Source organism: Myxine glutinosa, chromosome 5, assembly GCF_964187855.1.
Source record: "Myxine glutinosa chromosome 5, kmMyxGlut1.1, whole genome shotgun sequence".
Classification (NCBI taxonomy): domain Eukaryota; kingdom Metazoa; phylum Chordata; class Myxini; order Myxiniformes; family Myxinidae; genus Myxine; species Myxine glutinosa.
Genome location: NC_136265.1, coordinates 7,133,519 through 7,147,495, shown reverse-complemented (window position 1 = coordinate 7,147,495; position 13,977 = coordinate 7,133,519). Strand labels below are relative to the sequence as shown.

The window sequence follows — 13,977 nt, the reverse complement described above, 5'->3', positions numbered from 1 at the left end:
GACAACGAAAAAAGAAGCAGAGAAATGAAAGAAATAAGGGATGAGGTAAGGGGGAGCAGGTGTGAATTGACCGAAACAATGGGAAGCCAAGTTGTAGGATTGGAAAACAGAATGGGGGAGCGATTAAAAAATCAAATCGGGAGGCTAGGAAGCAAGTTGGAGCGAATCGGTAAAGTTGGGGATAGAATCGGTGACCGCGCACGAAAATGTGGGGAGACCATGGATCGCATGTGAGCGAGAGGGTCCCGAGGGTGCACGACGAGGTAAGGCGGGTCAAGGAGCACTGGTTGAGCAAAGTGGAGAAAAGCGCGGGTAAAATGACCGGGGTAGAAATCGCGACCCGGGGTATGGGGCAGCCGGCAACCGCTGAGGTAGAAGAGGGAATTTTAATAAAGCCAGCGGTCGTCGAGGTGAGTAAAGAAAAAGTAGTGGTGGGTATAGTTGAAATTGTAGAGACAACAGACTTGGAAGAGCAACAATTGGAGGAAGGAATGGATAATGTACAAAGTCTGAGTTCACATCCTGATGCCGTACTTGCTAATCCTTATAAAGACTTGCAGGTGCGCGTGCAGAAGAGGATCCCAAAGGTGAGACGGGCTGTATATGGCGCTAAGAGGTTTTTCAGCAGGAGGGTGTTCGGCGCGAAGAGGATTGTCGCGCGCTTGGGATCGCGAAAGCACCCGGGCGTTCGTGGAAGGTCCTTTGTGTGCTGTGTTAAAGCGAATGGCACGCGTGTGAGGAAAAAGTGTGCGTCAAAGAGTGAGCGTGTTATAAAATGTACGGAGTGTGACACAGAGAGTGAGAGCGATACGGAGTGTACGTGCGAGGGTGAGAGTGACTCGGGGAGTGAGTTGGTGGTGGAGCGGGTGCGAGAATGCACACCTGGAATGGTCGCGCGTGTGCGGGAGGGCACATCGGAGCGCGTTAGTGGGTGGATGCAAGAGTGCACGCCCATGGTGAGTGTTACGGAGGACGTAACGGAGGAGAGGTGTGGAACGAAGTGTGCGAACGGTGAGTGTGCACGAGAGGTGTGGTGTGTAACAGGGAGTGCCGTGGTGGAATGGACGGAGTGTGTGGGATGCACTGGAGGCGCCGAGACGCTGGGTTTTGTGAGTGTCAAAAGGGTCGCGTGTGCGTGTGGGCATGCGAGTGAAGCATCGACGTTGACCAGGGCAGCGTTTAGGGCGACGGATAGCCGATGCGAGCACTTGGGGCGCGGTGCGCTTTGCTGGATGCGAGGCCCGGCGCGGGTCGGTGTTGCGTCGCTTCTCTTCGACGCGTCGTTGCCGATTCGGGCTTGGCCCCGCCCTGCACGGTCGAGTCCGGGCCTTATCGGGCGAGGCGACCGGTCCGGTTCAGGGACAGGTTGGAGGAAGCGGAACGGTGCCCCCTTGTGGCGGGGACGGGGTTCCGACCGGGCGAGATTGAGCCATCGGGCCGGAGGCCGCAAGGTGCCGCGCCGAGATGGTGCGTGAAATCTCGGCCCGACCAAACCACCTCCCTTGAACCGAAAGCCGGACGGATTCAACCTGCAGGCGACCAAACCACCCGAATTCATTGCTCGGCTTTGCGAAGCCGAGTTTTAATGATGTAACGACGCACCGAGGCTCAGATATAGCAGACTGTAATGATAGTGTTTTGGACCCGAAATTGAGGATAGGGAATTGGTGATTGGAAAAAAATTTGATGATTGGCAGATTGATGATTGGTAGAATGATTGGCAGATGATTGGCAAATTTTTGATTGGCTGAAATTGGATGGGCCAAATTGGTAGTGGAAGATGCCCGATGTGGTGGGATGGCAAATCCACCATCCCTCACAACGGGGGCAAAGGAGCTATAGTTTATGGGGTTTGGCAGTGAAAACTAGCCTGGGAGGGTTAGGATAAAATGATAGGGATCTAGAGAAGATGACCATAGGTAACTAAGGTTAAGTAGCAATAGTGGACAGGTAGTGGGGACATAGAGAGGGTAGTTGGATTATAATGACGAGGGAGCGCAATAATATAAGGGGCGATGGGGAAGCGCGAGTTTTAGCAGGGCACCAGGTAGCTTAGATGATGCCGTGTGTGTGTGAGAGTCTTAGTATTGAGCAAATGAGGCAATGCTCGTGAATGGTGCCGTGTGTGTGTGTTGAAAGTGTACTCAGCAGCGTATTGTGAGATGAGTGACATTGTGTTGAGTGAATGAGCTTGCATGAGGTGCAAGTGACGAACAGGTGTGTGGAACGCTTGGGGGGTGTGTCCGTGGTGCCACCGGTGGGTGTGTCCGTGGTGCCACCGGTGGGTGTGTCCGTGGTGCCACCGGTGGGTGTGTCCGTGGTGCCACCGGTGGGTGTGTCCGTGGTGCCACCGGTGGGTGTGTCCGTGGTGCCGCCGGTGGGTGTGTCCGTGGTGCCGCCGGTGGGTGTGTCCGTGGTGCCGCCGGTGGGTGTGTCCGTGGTGCCGCCGGTGCGCGTGTCCGTGGTGCAGCCGGTGGGTGTGTCCGTGGTGCCGCCGGTGCGCGTGTCCGTGGTGCCGCCGGTGCGCGTGTCCGTGGTGCCGCCGGTGCGCGTGTCCGTGGTGCCGCCGGTGCGCGTGTCCGTGGTGCCGCCGGTGCGCGTGTCCGTGGTGCAGCCGATGGGTGTGTCCGTGGTGCCGCCGGTGCGTGTGTCCGTGGTGCAGCCGGTGGGTGTGTCCGTGGTGCCGCCGGTGCGTGTGTCGGTGGTGCAGCCGGTGGGTGTGTCCGTGGTGCCGCCGGTGCGTGTGTCCGTGGTGCCGCCGGTGCGTGTGTCCGTGGGTGCGTCCGTGGTGCAGCCGATGGGTGCCTCTCGGGCTTGGTGAAATGAGGAATTGCGGGGCAATGCTCAGGAGAGATGAGTTGTATTGAGCGTGGAAGTGTATGAAGCAGCGTATGAGGAATAATTGATTGTGCATTATATTGAATGAATGGTCCTGGAGGAAGGAGGGTGCAGGTGGCACCAGGTGTGATTGCACAGGTGCGCAAATGAACAGGTGTATGGAACAGTGTATGAGTGGGTAATGGTGATTGTGTGTTGTGTTGACCAAATGGTCCTGGGAGGAAGGAGGGTGCAGGAAGCACCAGGTGTGATGGCACAGGTGTGCAACTGCAGGTATGGAGAATGGTTGTGTGGAATACATGGAGTATGGAATATATGGAGTATGGAATGGATGGTCGTGGAGTGAGTATGGTGGAAACTGTGGAGTGGAGTGAATGGTGCGAAGCTGTGGATGGGGGAAAGGAGGATGGACCCCATCACGAATACCCGGGGAGGGTAGTGTAAGTGTTAGGTAGAGGGTACAGGTAAATTGTGGCTGGATATTGGCATCTGTGGTGCGTGTGGAAGAATGGTGTTTGGATGGGTGCATTAGTGACGTGGAAATGGCTGGGCGTGTGGCCTGTTAGTATGTGTAGTTGAATGGACACTCCACCACTGTGAGGATGTCGGCCAGGTGAGGCCGCAGGTGGGCTCTGGGAGCCGTTAGAGTTGTGGATGGGGCCCGAGGATCCGGAGGACAGACCCGGGTAGCCCAGTGCCAGAGAGGGCACCGAGTGGGGAGAGCGCCAGAGGGCCTTCCCCAGTAGATAGGTTAGGATAAGGAGCAGGTAAGCTCGGAGGCAACTGCAGTGGTGGAGGTGTGCAGGTGGGTAGACCTGCTGGGAGAGCCACACGACCCAGTCCTGAAATTGTGCAAGGGCACAGGGAGTTGAATCGGGGGAGTGAGACCCCAAATTGATGAAGCACCACAGTTTGGTCAATGGGAATTTGGTTCTTAAAACCGCATAGAGTAAGTTGGCCAATGGATTGGCAGGGAAAGACCCCGGGTAGTGTAAAGTGTGTTAATGTCATTTAGAGGATAGTTAGGATTAAGAATCTCCTCGCACCATCTGCATCCACTCACCTGAGGCGATGACGTAACTCCACGCCATGCCATGTTTTGTTATTTTGGTTGCAAATGTTTGGATTGTGGGACGCATCATGACGTGGGTGTGACATTCTGCTGATGTTCCATCTCTCCCTCCTTATGAGGATTGATGATGAGTTTGGTGATGGCAAATTTCGGTTAGAGGGATGTGGGGACGAATTTGGTACAGGGGAGATTTGGGGAAGACGTGACAGTAGCGACGAATTTGTAAATGTGTAGATTGGTTTTGTGTACATATGGGGTAAGGGCAAGGGTAGAGTATGTAACAGGGGGGGGTGACGTACTGTAGGGACGAGCTTTCTCACTTCACTCTCCGTACGCACCTCGTCTTGCATTGCCTTGTATTGATGTGTACCCTTGTGACCTTACCCCTCACTCACCTGTCTTCTATCCCCCTGTCTCCCACCCGAGGACTGTGTGCCACTGGGCGCCGAGGGGAGCGTGCAGGAGTCCGCCATGGTGTGCCAGAACTCCCGCAACCAGCATGCATTGCATTGATGCACCACTTATGGACCGCCGTCTTGCGGCCAAGCACCACTTTATGGACCCCATGTTTTGGGGCCTTGCACCTCTGCTGGAGCCGGCCATGATGGCCCAGGGTCTTGCTTGCGGACCTCGGCAAGGTGGCACCTATGCCACACAGGTGGACCACCCTTAGTTGGCCCCTGTGGCCCTAAATAAAAATGGACACGTTTTGTGCACTTCATTTTTTATTTCAAAATAGGCCGCATGAAGAAATGAATAGAAAGAAAACATCAGGAAGAACATCGGCCCAGCAGCGAAAGGAAGACCACCACCAGTTGTTGTCTTGTGCGTTTTTTATTACAAACTGTGATGACTGTTGCACTGAATGGTGCTTTTGGTGCTGGTGCGTCAATGCAATGCGTGCTGTCTCCTCCCTCCCAACAGGAATTTCTTTTTTCTGTCTCCCCAAAAGAAAAATCACAGGTCCTGGGTTGCGTTTTGTAAATAGTCAAATAATGCCAATGTAAATAATGCTCCCCCACCGTAAATGTTTAGTTTTGAAAATAATCCCGCAATTCGGTTAGCTGTGGGTGTGAAACTGTTAGGCAGGGTGCAACGCAATTAGCGGGACATATTTATTTGTGTTTTAAAATTGTCGCACTCAGGGTCAGGTTAATTGTAGAGGAAATTACACCTGCGTGTCACATTAAAGGTAAAATTTTCGGGCCGGGACGTTCCGTAAGGAAGGAGGGTGCAGTGTTGGGGATATGGGAATTGTGTGAGTAATCTGATGTAAATTGTCCCCTTTTTGTATGCTGTAAATCTTGTAAATATCACCCTCCAATAGTATAAAGATCAAAGGTTGCCCTTAGTTAATCCATCGCATACACGTAGCAAATCTTAAGTTCCCTCACTAGTTATGTCCGTAATACATGTTAGTATAAGGCTCTGTGGTCCACTAGTTCATTGCGTTGCGTCAATTAAATAAGATAGATTCCCCTTTTGTCAGCTATTGCCAACGGCATTCGCCACTATGGTTTTGGCTGATGGTCAGCGCCTTTGACTCCATTAGCCACGAGGTGAGCTCGGAGAGGAAAGGTGTGTCTCCACCTCGTCATAGAGGGGAGGAGTGAGCCAGCCCTTGCCGACCAACCAAGGATGAGGGGTTTGGCTTTGAGAGGGCGTGGAGAGAACCGTCGAGGAGGTTCGCGAAAGTTTGAGGGTGTGGCATATATATCCCGTCACGGGACGCCCCCCAGGAGAGAGGAGATGAGACACGGAGCAGATGGGATACGAGAGCTGAGCTTTGACTCCACCACGCAGCTTGACTCCACCACGCAGCTTTGCCACCGCCGCAGTTCGAACCGTAACAGCTTGCACGACCGCAGCTTGGGCTTTGACGGCGGTGCCGACGTGGCCGCGAAGGAACGGCGGCTGCCCACTCCCGACCCGACCGTGCTTCGGTCCGAGCTGGACCTTCCTCTCCCTCCAGCCAATCCATCTGCAATTTCCCCATCGTGTGAGTCTGCTCGTTTGTCCGTCTTTCATGTTGTCTTGGGGTTTATAGGTAAGACTATAGTTAAGCTAATGATTTGCACTGTCTCCTGCTCCTTCCATTGCCTTGTAAATCGTATTTCATTTCTTTTCTGCTTTAGTTGTGTGTAAATAATAATAAATATCTGTTCTTCCTACCTTGTCTTCTTCACATTCGGTCGCTATAGAGGTTTCCATGTTGAGGGTACGTGGCGCGATTCGGCCAACGAATATAAATCGGGTCTAGTCTTGGTAAACGGCTCATGCCGCAGTTCGCTTCGCTCGGCGCAAATCATCCATTACGCTGCGGCCGTGAGCGGGGAGTATTTCCTTGCGTACCGGGAGGCGCTGGTATTTAGGTCATAGGACGGTTGGGCCTAATACCCAACCCCGCGCCGACCGGGCGTGACGTCATACCCGTGGGACCACGTCGGTCAGTCATTAGCGAGGGGATTAATCCCCCCTTCTTAAAGGGAAGGCCGACGCTGGGATCCGTAACAATATTATTTGTTCATTGACAACCAAGAGTGTGGTTTCCTTATTGATTTGATTGTTTCAGTTGATGGTTTCCTGGATGGTTTCATTAGTGATTGATTTTGAAACTGAATAACTATTGTGGTGTGTAATCTATGGTGGAACGAGGAACATGGAGAGAGTGAGCCTTGGATTGGTTACCAGAAGAACAAGAAAGTGTGGAGCTCCAAAAAACGGAGATGCAATTGAAGAGCCAAGAAAGGTTAGAAGAAAAAAAAGCAGAGAAAAAGGGGAGTGTCCTCAAAGAACTTAAGGAACCTCCTCTTTTCTCCCGCCTCTGGAACAAACTCCCTCACTCTCTTCAATCCCACTCCTCCCTCCAGGTCTTTAAAACGGCTGTTCACCACCATCTCTTATCTTCCCCAATCCAAAACCTTGATCTTTTCTACCCCGCTAATTTCACCCCAATCCATTTTTTTTAGGTGACTTTTCACTTTTGACTTCTTTCCTGGAAGTCCTTGGTGTCCTTGCGGTTTTATACCTATCCTGCCTCCCCCCAGGCACTCTCCCTCCCACACATCTCCCGATGTCCCTGCTCTCAAATGTTGTGTTTGTGTGCTTCCTCCCCTTCTCTCCCCATCTTGTCGACCGTTCCCCTTGTTATATACTTTGTTTGCTTGTTTGTTTGATAAATGTTAGCTCTTTCACGAGCCTCGACTCTGTATACAAAAAAGAAAAGAAAAAAAAAGTGGCGTCTGGAACCAAGGAGGAAATGTAGTGTATGCCAGAGACCTCAGGGAACGAGGTTGAGCAAACCGTGCTGGTCTGAAAGAGACTGGTTGAACAACAACACGGAGATCCGGAGTTTAATTAGTAAAGCCGTTACAGAGGAAGAGGCTATGAAGATACCGGTGGGGTACTTCATGAAGGGGGAAATACTCATGAGAAAATGGAGACCACCGGAGGTGCCAGCAGACGATGAGTGGAAAGTTCATCACCAAGTTGTGGTGCCACCGCCGTATCGGAAGGAGATATTGAGTTTGGCACATGAGACACCTTGGGCCGGGCACCTGGGAGTGAACAAGACATGTGACAGAATATTGGTACATTTTTTCTGGCCAGGATTGCGACGTGATGTGGCGGAGTTCTGCAAATCTTGCCACTCTTGCCAACTGGTGGGAAAACCTCATCAAAAAATCCCATCCGCCACTTTAAAACCAATTCCAGCTTTTGAAGAGCCATTCAGCCGAGTCATTATTGACTCTGTAGGCCCTTTACCTAAAACTAAGCCTGGACATCAGTATTTGCTGACCATCATGTGCGCTTCCACGAGGTTCCCAGAAGCACTGCCTCTTAGAAAAATTACTGCGGCAGTTATTGCGAAGGCCTTGATGAAATTTTTCACTTTGGTTGGCCTACCTGAGGTCATCCAGTCTGATCAGGGTTCCAATTTCATGTCAACGCTTTTTCAGCAAGTGGTACACCTGTTGGGAGTGGAGCAAGTAGGATCAAGTACTTACCATCCCGAGAGCCAAGGGGCCTTGGAAAGGTTTCACCAGACATTGAAGAATATGATCAGAACGTATTGTTTTGAATGTAACAAGGATTGGGATGAAGGAATACCCTTATTGTTGTTTACTACGAGGGAATCTGTTCAGGCGTCATTGGGGTTCAGTCCTTTTGAACTTGTGTTTGGACATGCAGTGCGAGGACCATTGAAATTGGTGAAGGAACAGTGGCTACAGGAGGAGTCGCAGTCAACTGTGGTAGAGTATGTGTCAACGGTTAGGCACAGATTGGCAAAGGCTTGTGAAGTTGCAAGAAGAAACTTGAAAGTGACGCAGGATAAAATGAAAGTGAGGCATGACAAGAAATCTCAGATAAGAAATTTCAGTCCTGAGGACCGAGTGTTAGTGTTGCTTCCTGTTCCGGGTCAGCCACTGCAGGCTAGGTATTTTGGTCCCTTTGCAATCGAAAGGAGGGTTAATGAAACAGATTACGTGGTGACAACTCCCGACCGACGGAAAAACGGCAGCTGTGTCATGTCAACCGACTGAAGAAATATCATGAGAGGAAGCCTGTGGGGAAAATGGTTCCTGTCTCACCTGTCGTGCCTGTAGTCGGGGTGCAAGAGAATCCAGAGGTTGAGGCCGGTGTGAAGTTTGATAACTTTGATGACCAGGCTTGTCCCAGATTGACGAACACGGAAGTGTTGAGCAATTTAGATGAGAAATGAGGTCATTTGACGAGGGAACAACAAAGACAACTATCCAGCCTAATTTTTGAGTTTGCACATTTGTTCACAGATGTACCTGGTCGTACTGACCTGGTATATCATGATATTGAGGTGAGGGAAGCCACTCCTGTGAAGCAACACCCCTATCGGATGAACCCTGTGAAGATGGAGTATCTTCGGAAGGAGGTTCAGTATATGGTGGAGAATGACATCATCGAACCAAGCAGCAGTGAATGGAGCTCACCATGTGTGTTGGTTCCAAAACCCGATGGCAGTTTTCGCTGTTGTACGGATTTAAGACGGGTTAATGCAGTGACCAAGACCGACTCATATCCCATCCCGAGGATTGATGACTGTATTGATAGAATTGGCCCAGCTAAATTTGTAACTAAATTTGACTTGCTGAAAGGGTATTGGCAGATTCCTCTTACTGATAGAGCCAAGGAAATCTCGGCTTTAGTCACACCAAATGGGTTGTATCAGTACAAGGTTCTTCCCTTTGGATTGAAAAACGGGCCTGCCACATTTCAACGGCTGATCAATAAGCTTATTGCAGACCTTGAGGGGGTGGAGGCTTGTCTGGATGATGTCATCATCCACACGATGACCAAGGAAGATCATATTAAACAAATCAATGCATCCACTTTTGTGAAATCGTACCAAACTTCTGGTATGCACCTATCGCTTCCCTGGGTACGTCCGAAGGGTTTTTTATTTGAAAAACTTTGAATTTTTATTTTTTCGAAAATAATTTTTGAAACTTTTTTTTTTTAACTTAAATCTTCAACTTCAATTGTTTATGAAATGTAATATCACGTATATTACAAATACATTGTGCAAAATAATTGTTTGTATTATGATTGGTGTAAACCATGACAAAACCAACTCAGGTACAGTCTATCTATATATATACATATATGGGCAGTGTCTGTGTTGTCACTGAACTATTACCTCAAATTTTTGTTTCCGTAGTTGTGAAGTGTTTTTAATCACGTGGTGGTGAGGTGTTTTGAATCTCGTGGTGGTGAGGTGTTTTGAATTACATTGTGTTGTGTTTTGAATTATGTGGTGTTGAGGTGTTTTGAATTATGTGGTGTTGAGGTGTCTTGAATCACGTGGTGTTGAGGTGTTTTGAATTACGTGGTGGTGAGGTGTTATCGTCCCAAACTTCCAGTCTGCACCTACCCCTCCTGTATGTATGTGCTGAGGGGTTCTTTTTTGAATTTATTTTTTTTTCAACCTAAATCTTCAACCTAAATTGCTTATAAAAATGTAATACCACAAACACTACTAATAAATTTGTTCAAAATAATTGTTTGTATTATGATTGGTGTAAATCATGACAACACAGCAACTCAGGTACAGTCATTATCCTCAGCTAAAATAAGCCCGTTCCACAGTAACGACGCTCGGTGAGGCGAGCGCAGCGAGCCGAGCCAAGCTTGTAGATTGTAGATATATATCTATATATTTCTGTTACGTGCTCCTCCCCAAACCCCGGTCACGGTGTACCTCCGAGCCTCGAGAGGAGTCACGGCAGAAAGATGTGTTATTCTGTGTGTGAAAGATCAATGGTGAAACCACACCAATTGTTACCAACAAACAGGTATTGTATTAAGATCACACAAGAATAACAGCACAATAACAATATTAATCAATTGTACAACCAATATATCATTCCTATGATGGTACCATCAGTTTCGTACAATATAACTCACTGTGCTCCAAGTGAGCGAAAAGAACATTCCCAATGTCTCTGTCCCAGCTTCAAACCAAAGTCGATCCACACTTCAGTGATCGTCAGAACGATGTTGTATCGAGACCAGAATCCCGCTCGGTTGACAGTCACACTGCCAAAGATAGGCAAAAGTGTCCTCAAGAGGCGGCTGGGAAATCACACCGAATATGGACGTTCAACGGCTCCCAATCGACGAACCGCAAATTCCCACTCAAAATCCACGTTACACACACACACACACACCAGGTTAATGGCTGGATGCGTTGAAATGGTTGAAGCGAGGTGAAAAACCTGGAGCGATGCGAAAACAGCGCGAGGCAAAATGGCCAACGGTCCGTTCTCGAGAAGTAACGGCACTTCAATGATTCTCTTCGGAATCAACCGCAAAACCTGTCGTGCAGGTTTATCTGTCACAGCGATAACAACTCTGTCGCAGGAATCCCTTTCCCAGGAAACCCCAAAGTTCGCTAGTGACCCCGTTCGCCAGTGTTTGCTCCAGACCTCCAAGTAGCTCGGCTCTATCTCCGACCTCACTCGCTCTGCCTCCTTTTTCTCTTTTTCTTCCTCCTCTTCGTCCGGTTCCCGATCCGGTTTCTTTTAAAACACTAACTTTTTTTACCTTTTGAAAACAGTAATCTCTATTTCACTTAAACGATAACAATAATAGTACATGCAACCAAAAATGTTTACAATGGATGAGAACCACAACAACGGAAGTGACGAATCCGTAACTATATATATATATATACACACGATTTTTGTGTGATCATGTTCGGTTGATGACCCTCTCCTTTCTTTCTTTCCATCTTTTCTCCCCACCCTCCAGATTTTGACGTTACTGGATCTCCTGTGGTTCTCCTACTCCGTTTGCTGTCAGATTTCTCAATATCTCCAACTGCCTGTCCTCACGGTGCCAAACTGCGTTTCGATGGCATCCCCGGCGGTCTCGCACGCGGATTGACATTCGGCGCCATGCCCGGCGTCAAACTCCGATACTGCGCCGTGCTCTGTTTGAGCCCACCAACGCTGTCATTATGCAGTTTATAAATCATAGTACTGTAATTTGATTGTATATTACTGTGGTTTAGGAGATTGTAAAATGAACTCTATATCGTCCGCGTCGTGCCTTTAAATCCAAAGTGCTCGCATCAGTGACCTGATTCAACTGGTGGGATGCAGTGGGGGTTTGGGGTGAGGGTGTGGGTTGGAGTGGGGGTGTGGGTCAGCTTGCAGCTAGTTAACTAAGTGCGAAAGCCAAAAAACTGCTTTGTCAATGCGATTGCAATATCTAAAAGCTTGTGGGTGGAGCCAATAGTAGGTGGTGCGCAAGGGCGTGGTGAGATTAATGGGGTGGAGCCAATAGTAGGTGGTGCGCAAGGGCGTGGTGAGATTTAGGGGGTGGAGACACTAGCAGGTGATGCGCAAGGGCGTGGTCAGATTTAGGGGGTGGATACAATAGTAGGCGGTGCGCAAGGGCGTGGTGAGATTTAGGGGGTGGAGCCAATAGTAGGCGGTGCGCAAGGGCGTGGTCAGATTTCGGGGGTGGGCCCATTTGTGGAATTGTTCATCTGGGACCAAGCAAGGGTGCTATGAAATATTTCTGGTAATTAATCGGTAAACTTTGTGTAGATAAACCAGTGGAGTTAATGAAATTTTTCTAATCTATCAAAAGATGAAAATAAAAATCTTCATTTCTATCTCGTGCATGAGTTTTAGGTTGTGGGTTCTGAGCATTTTATAGGGAGGGTGATGACACCGCAGGTGAGAGCAAGGTTGGCACCTGGCCACGATTGTTTCATTATCGACGCAAGTCTTGACATGTGCAAGAATGGAACAAGTCAGAAACTCCTATTAAAGCCAAACTTTGTAAGCTTACTATTTCTCACCTTACCTGTCTGGGATGAGACTACACCTGCGAAAATGTGGAGCAGTGCTCGCTCTATGGGGCCTTGAGGTGACACGGGGTCAGACCAGAGAGAGTTCTTGAGGGGGCGCACTTGTCACTCTAGAAAAGTTTCTGCGAGTCAATGTGACCCCAAACATCATACCATGTATGATCGTCCACATCTCGCATCATTTGGTGTCAATTTTGGCCGTTTGGCCTTTCATGCCTTTGTCATATCCACGCCTGAACCCAACTACAATGTTCATTTCCAATAATTGGTCACCGGCTTTGACACCAATGCTAATTTTTATTACGGACCCTCGGCATCAAAAATCTACATATATCGAACAAATACTTTCAAATGGAAGAGCTCGCCGCCGGTGGAGCGTTGAATTGCATCAGACGTGGTAATAGATGCAAAATGTTGCTCTCGGCTTACCAGCTCGATGACAGAAGATGCCATTTGTATTTTTGCCGCCGATATCCCTACCCCGCTTGGAATCCTGTGTGGTCACGGGCAACCTGCTCGATGAATCCTGTGTGGGCATGGGCGACCTGCTTGTTTAATCCTGTGTGGGCATGGGCAACCTGCTCGTTGAATCCTGTGTGGGCATGGGCAACCTGATCGTTTAATCCTGCGTGGGCATGGGCAACCTGCTTGTTTAATCCTGTGTGGGCACGGGCAACCTGCTCGTTGAATCCTGTGTGGCCATGGGCAACCTGCTTGTTTAATCCTGTGTGGGCACGGGCAACCTGCTCGTTGAATCCTGTGTGGGCATGGGCAACCTGCTCGATGAATCCTGTGTGGGCATGGGCGACCTGCTTGTTTAATCCTGTGTGGGCATGGGCAACCTGCTCGTTGAATCCTGTGTGGGCATGGGCAACCTGCTCGTTTAATCCTGCGTGGGCATGGGCAACCTGCTTGTTTAATCATGTGTGGGCACGGGCAACCTGCTCGTTGAATCCTGTGTGGGCATGGGCGACCTGCTCGTTGAATCCTGCGTGGCCATGGGCAACCTGCTCGTTGATTCCCGTGTGGGCATGGGCAACCTGCTCGTTTAATCCTGTGTGGGCATGGGCAACCTGCTCGTTGATTCCCGTGTGGGCATGGGCAACTTGCTCGTTTAATCCTGCGTGGGCATGGGCAACCTGCTTGTTTAATCCTGTGTGGGCATGGGCAACCTGCTCGTTGAATCCTACATGGCCATGGGCAACCTGCTCGTTGATTCCCGTGTGGGCATGGGCAACCTGCTCGTTGAATCCTGCGTGGCCATGGGCAACCTGCTCGTTGATTCCCGTGTGGGCATGGGCAACCTGCTCGTTGAATCCTGTGTGGGCATGGGCAACCTGCTCGTTGAATCCTGCGTGGGCAAGGGCGACCTGCTTGTTTAATCCTGTGTGGGCATGGGCAACCTGCTTGTTGAATCCTGCGTGGGCACGGGCAACCTGCTTGTTGAATCCTGAATGGGCACGGGCAACCTGCTTGTTGAATCCTGCGTGGGCAAGGGCGACCTGCTTGTTTAATCCTGTGTGGGCAAGGGCAACCTGCTTGTTTAATCCTGTGTGGGCGAGGGCGACCTGCTTGTTTAATCCTGTGTGGGCATGGGCAACCTGCTCGTTGAATCCTGCGTGGGCACGGGCAACCTGCTTGTTGAATCCTGAATGGGCACGGGCAACCTGCTTGTTGAATCCTGCGTGGGCAAGGGCGACCTGCTTGTTTA

The 13,977-nt window shown here is 49.9% G+C and overlaps 1 protein-coding gene across 5 annotated transcripts in view; it reads left to right on the top strand.

Moving 5' to 3' along the window:
* The window catches only part of LOC137427995 (cholinephosphotransferase 1), a 50,238-nt gene extending 38,163 nt beyond the window's left edge, over positions 1-12,075 (top strand). For 3 of the 5 annotated variants that reach the window (XM_078777541.1, XM_078777543.1, XM_078777540.1), the window contains 2 exons: positions 11,198-11,721; positions 11,767-12,075. In XM_078777541.1, the coding sequence (XP_078633667.1) occupies positions 11,198-11,332 (135 nt within the window). In that variant the 3' untranslated portion in view covers positions 11,333-11,721; positions 11,767-12,075. Of the gene's footprint in view, positions 1-11,197 lie in introns of all 5 variants that reach the window. The other 2 variants (XM_078777542.1, XM_068117882.2) reach the window with 2 other exon arrangements.
* The last annotated feature ends 1,902 nt before the right edge of the window (positions 12,076-13,977 follow it).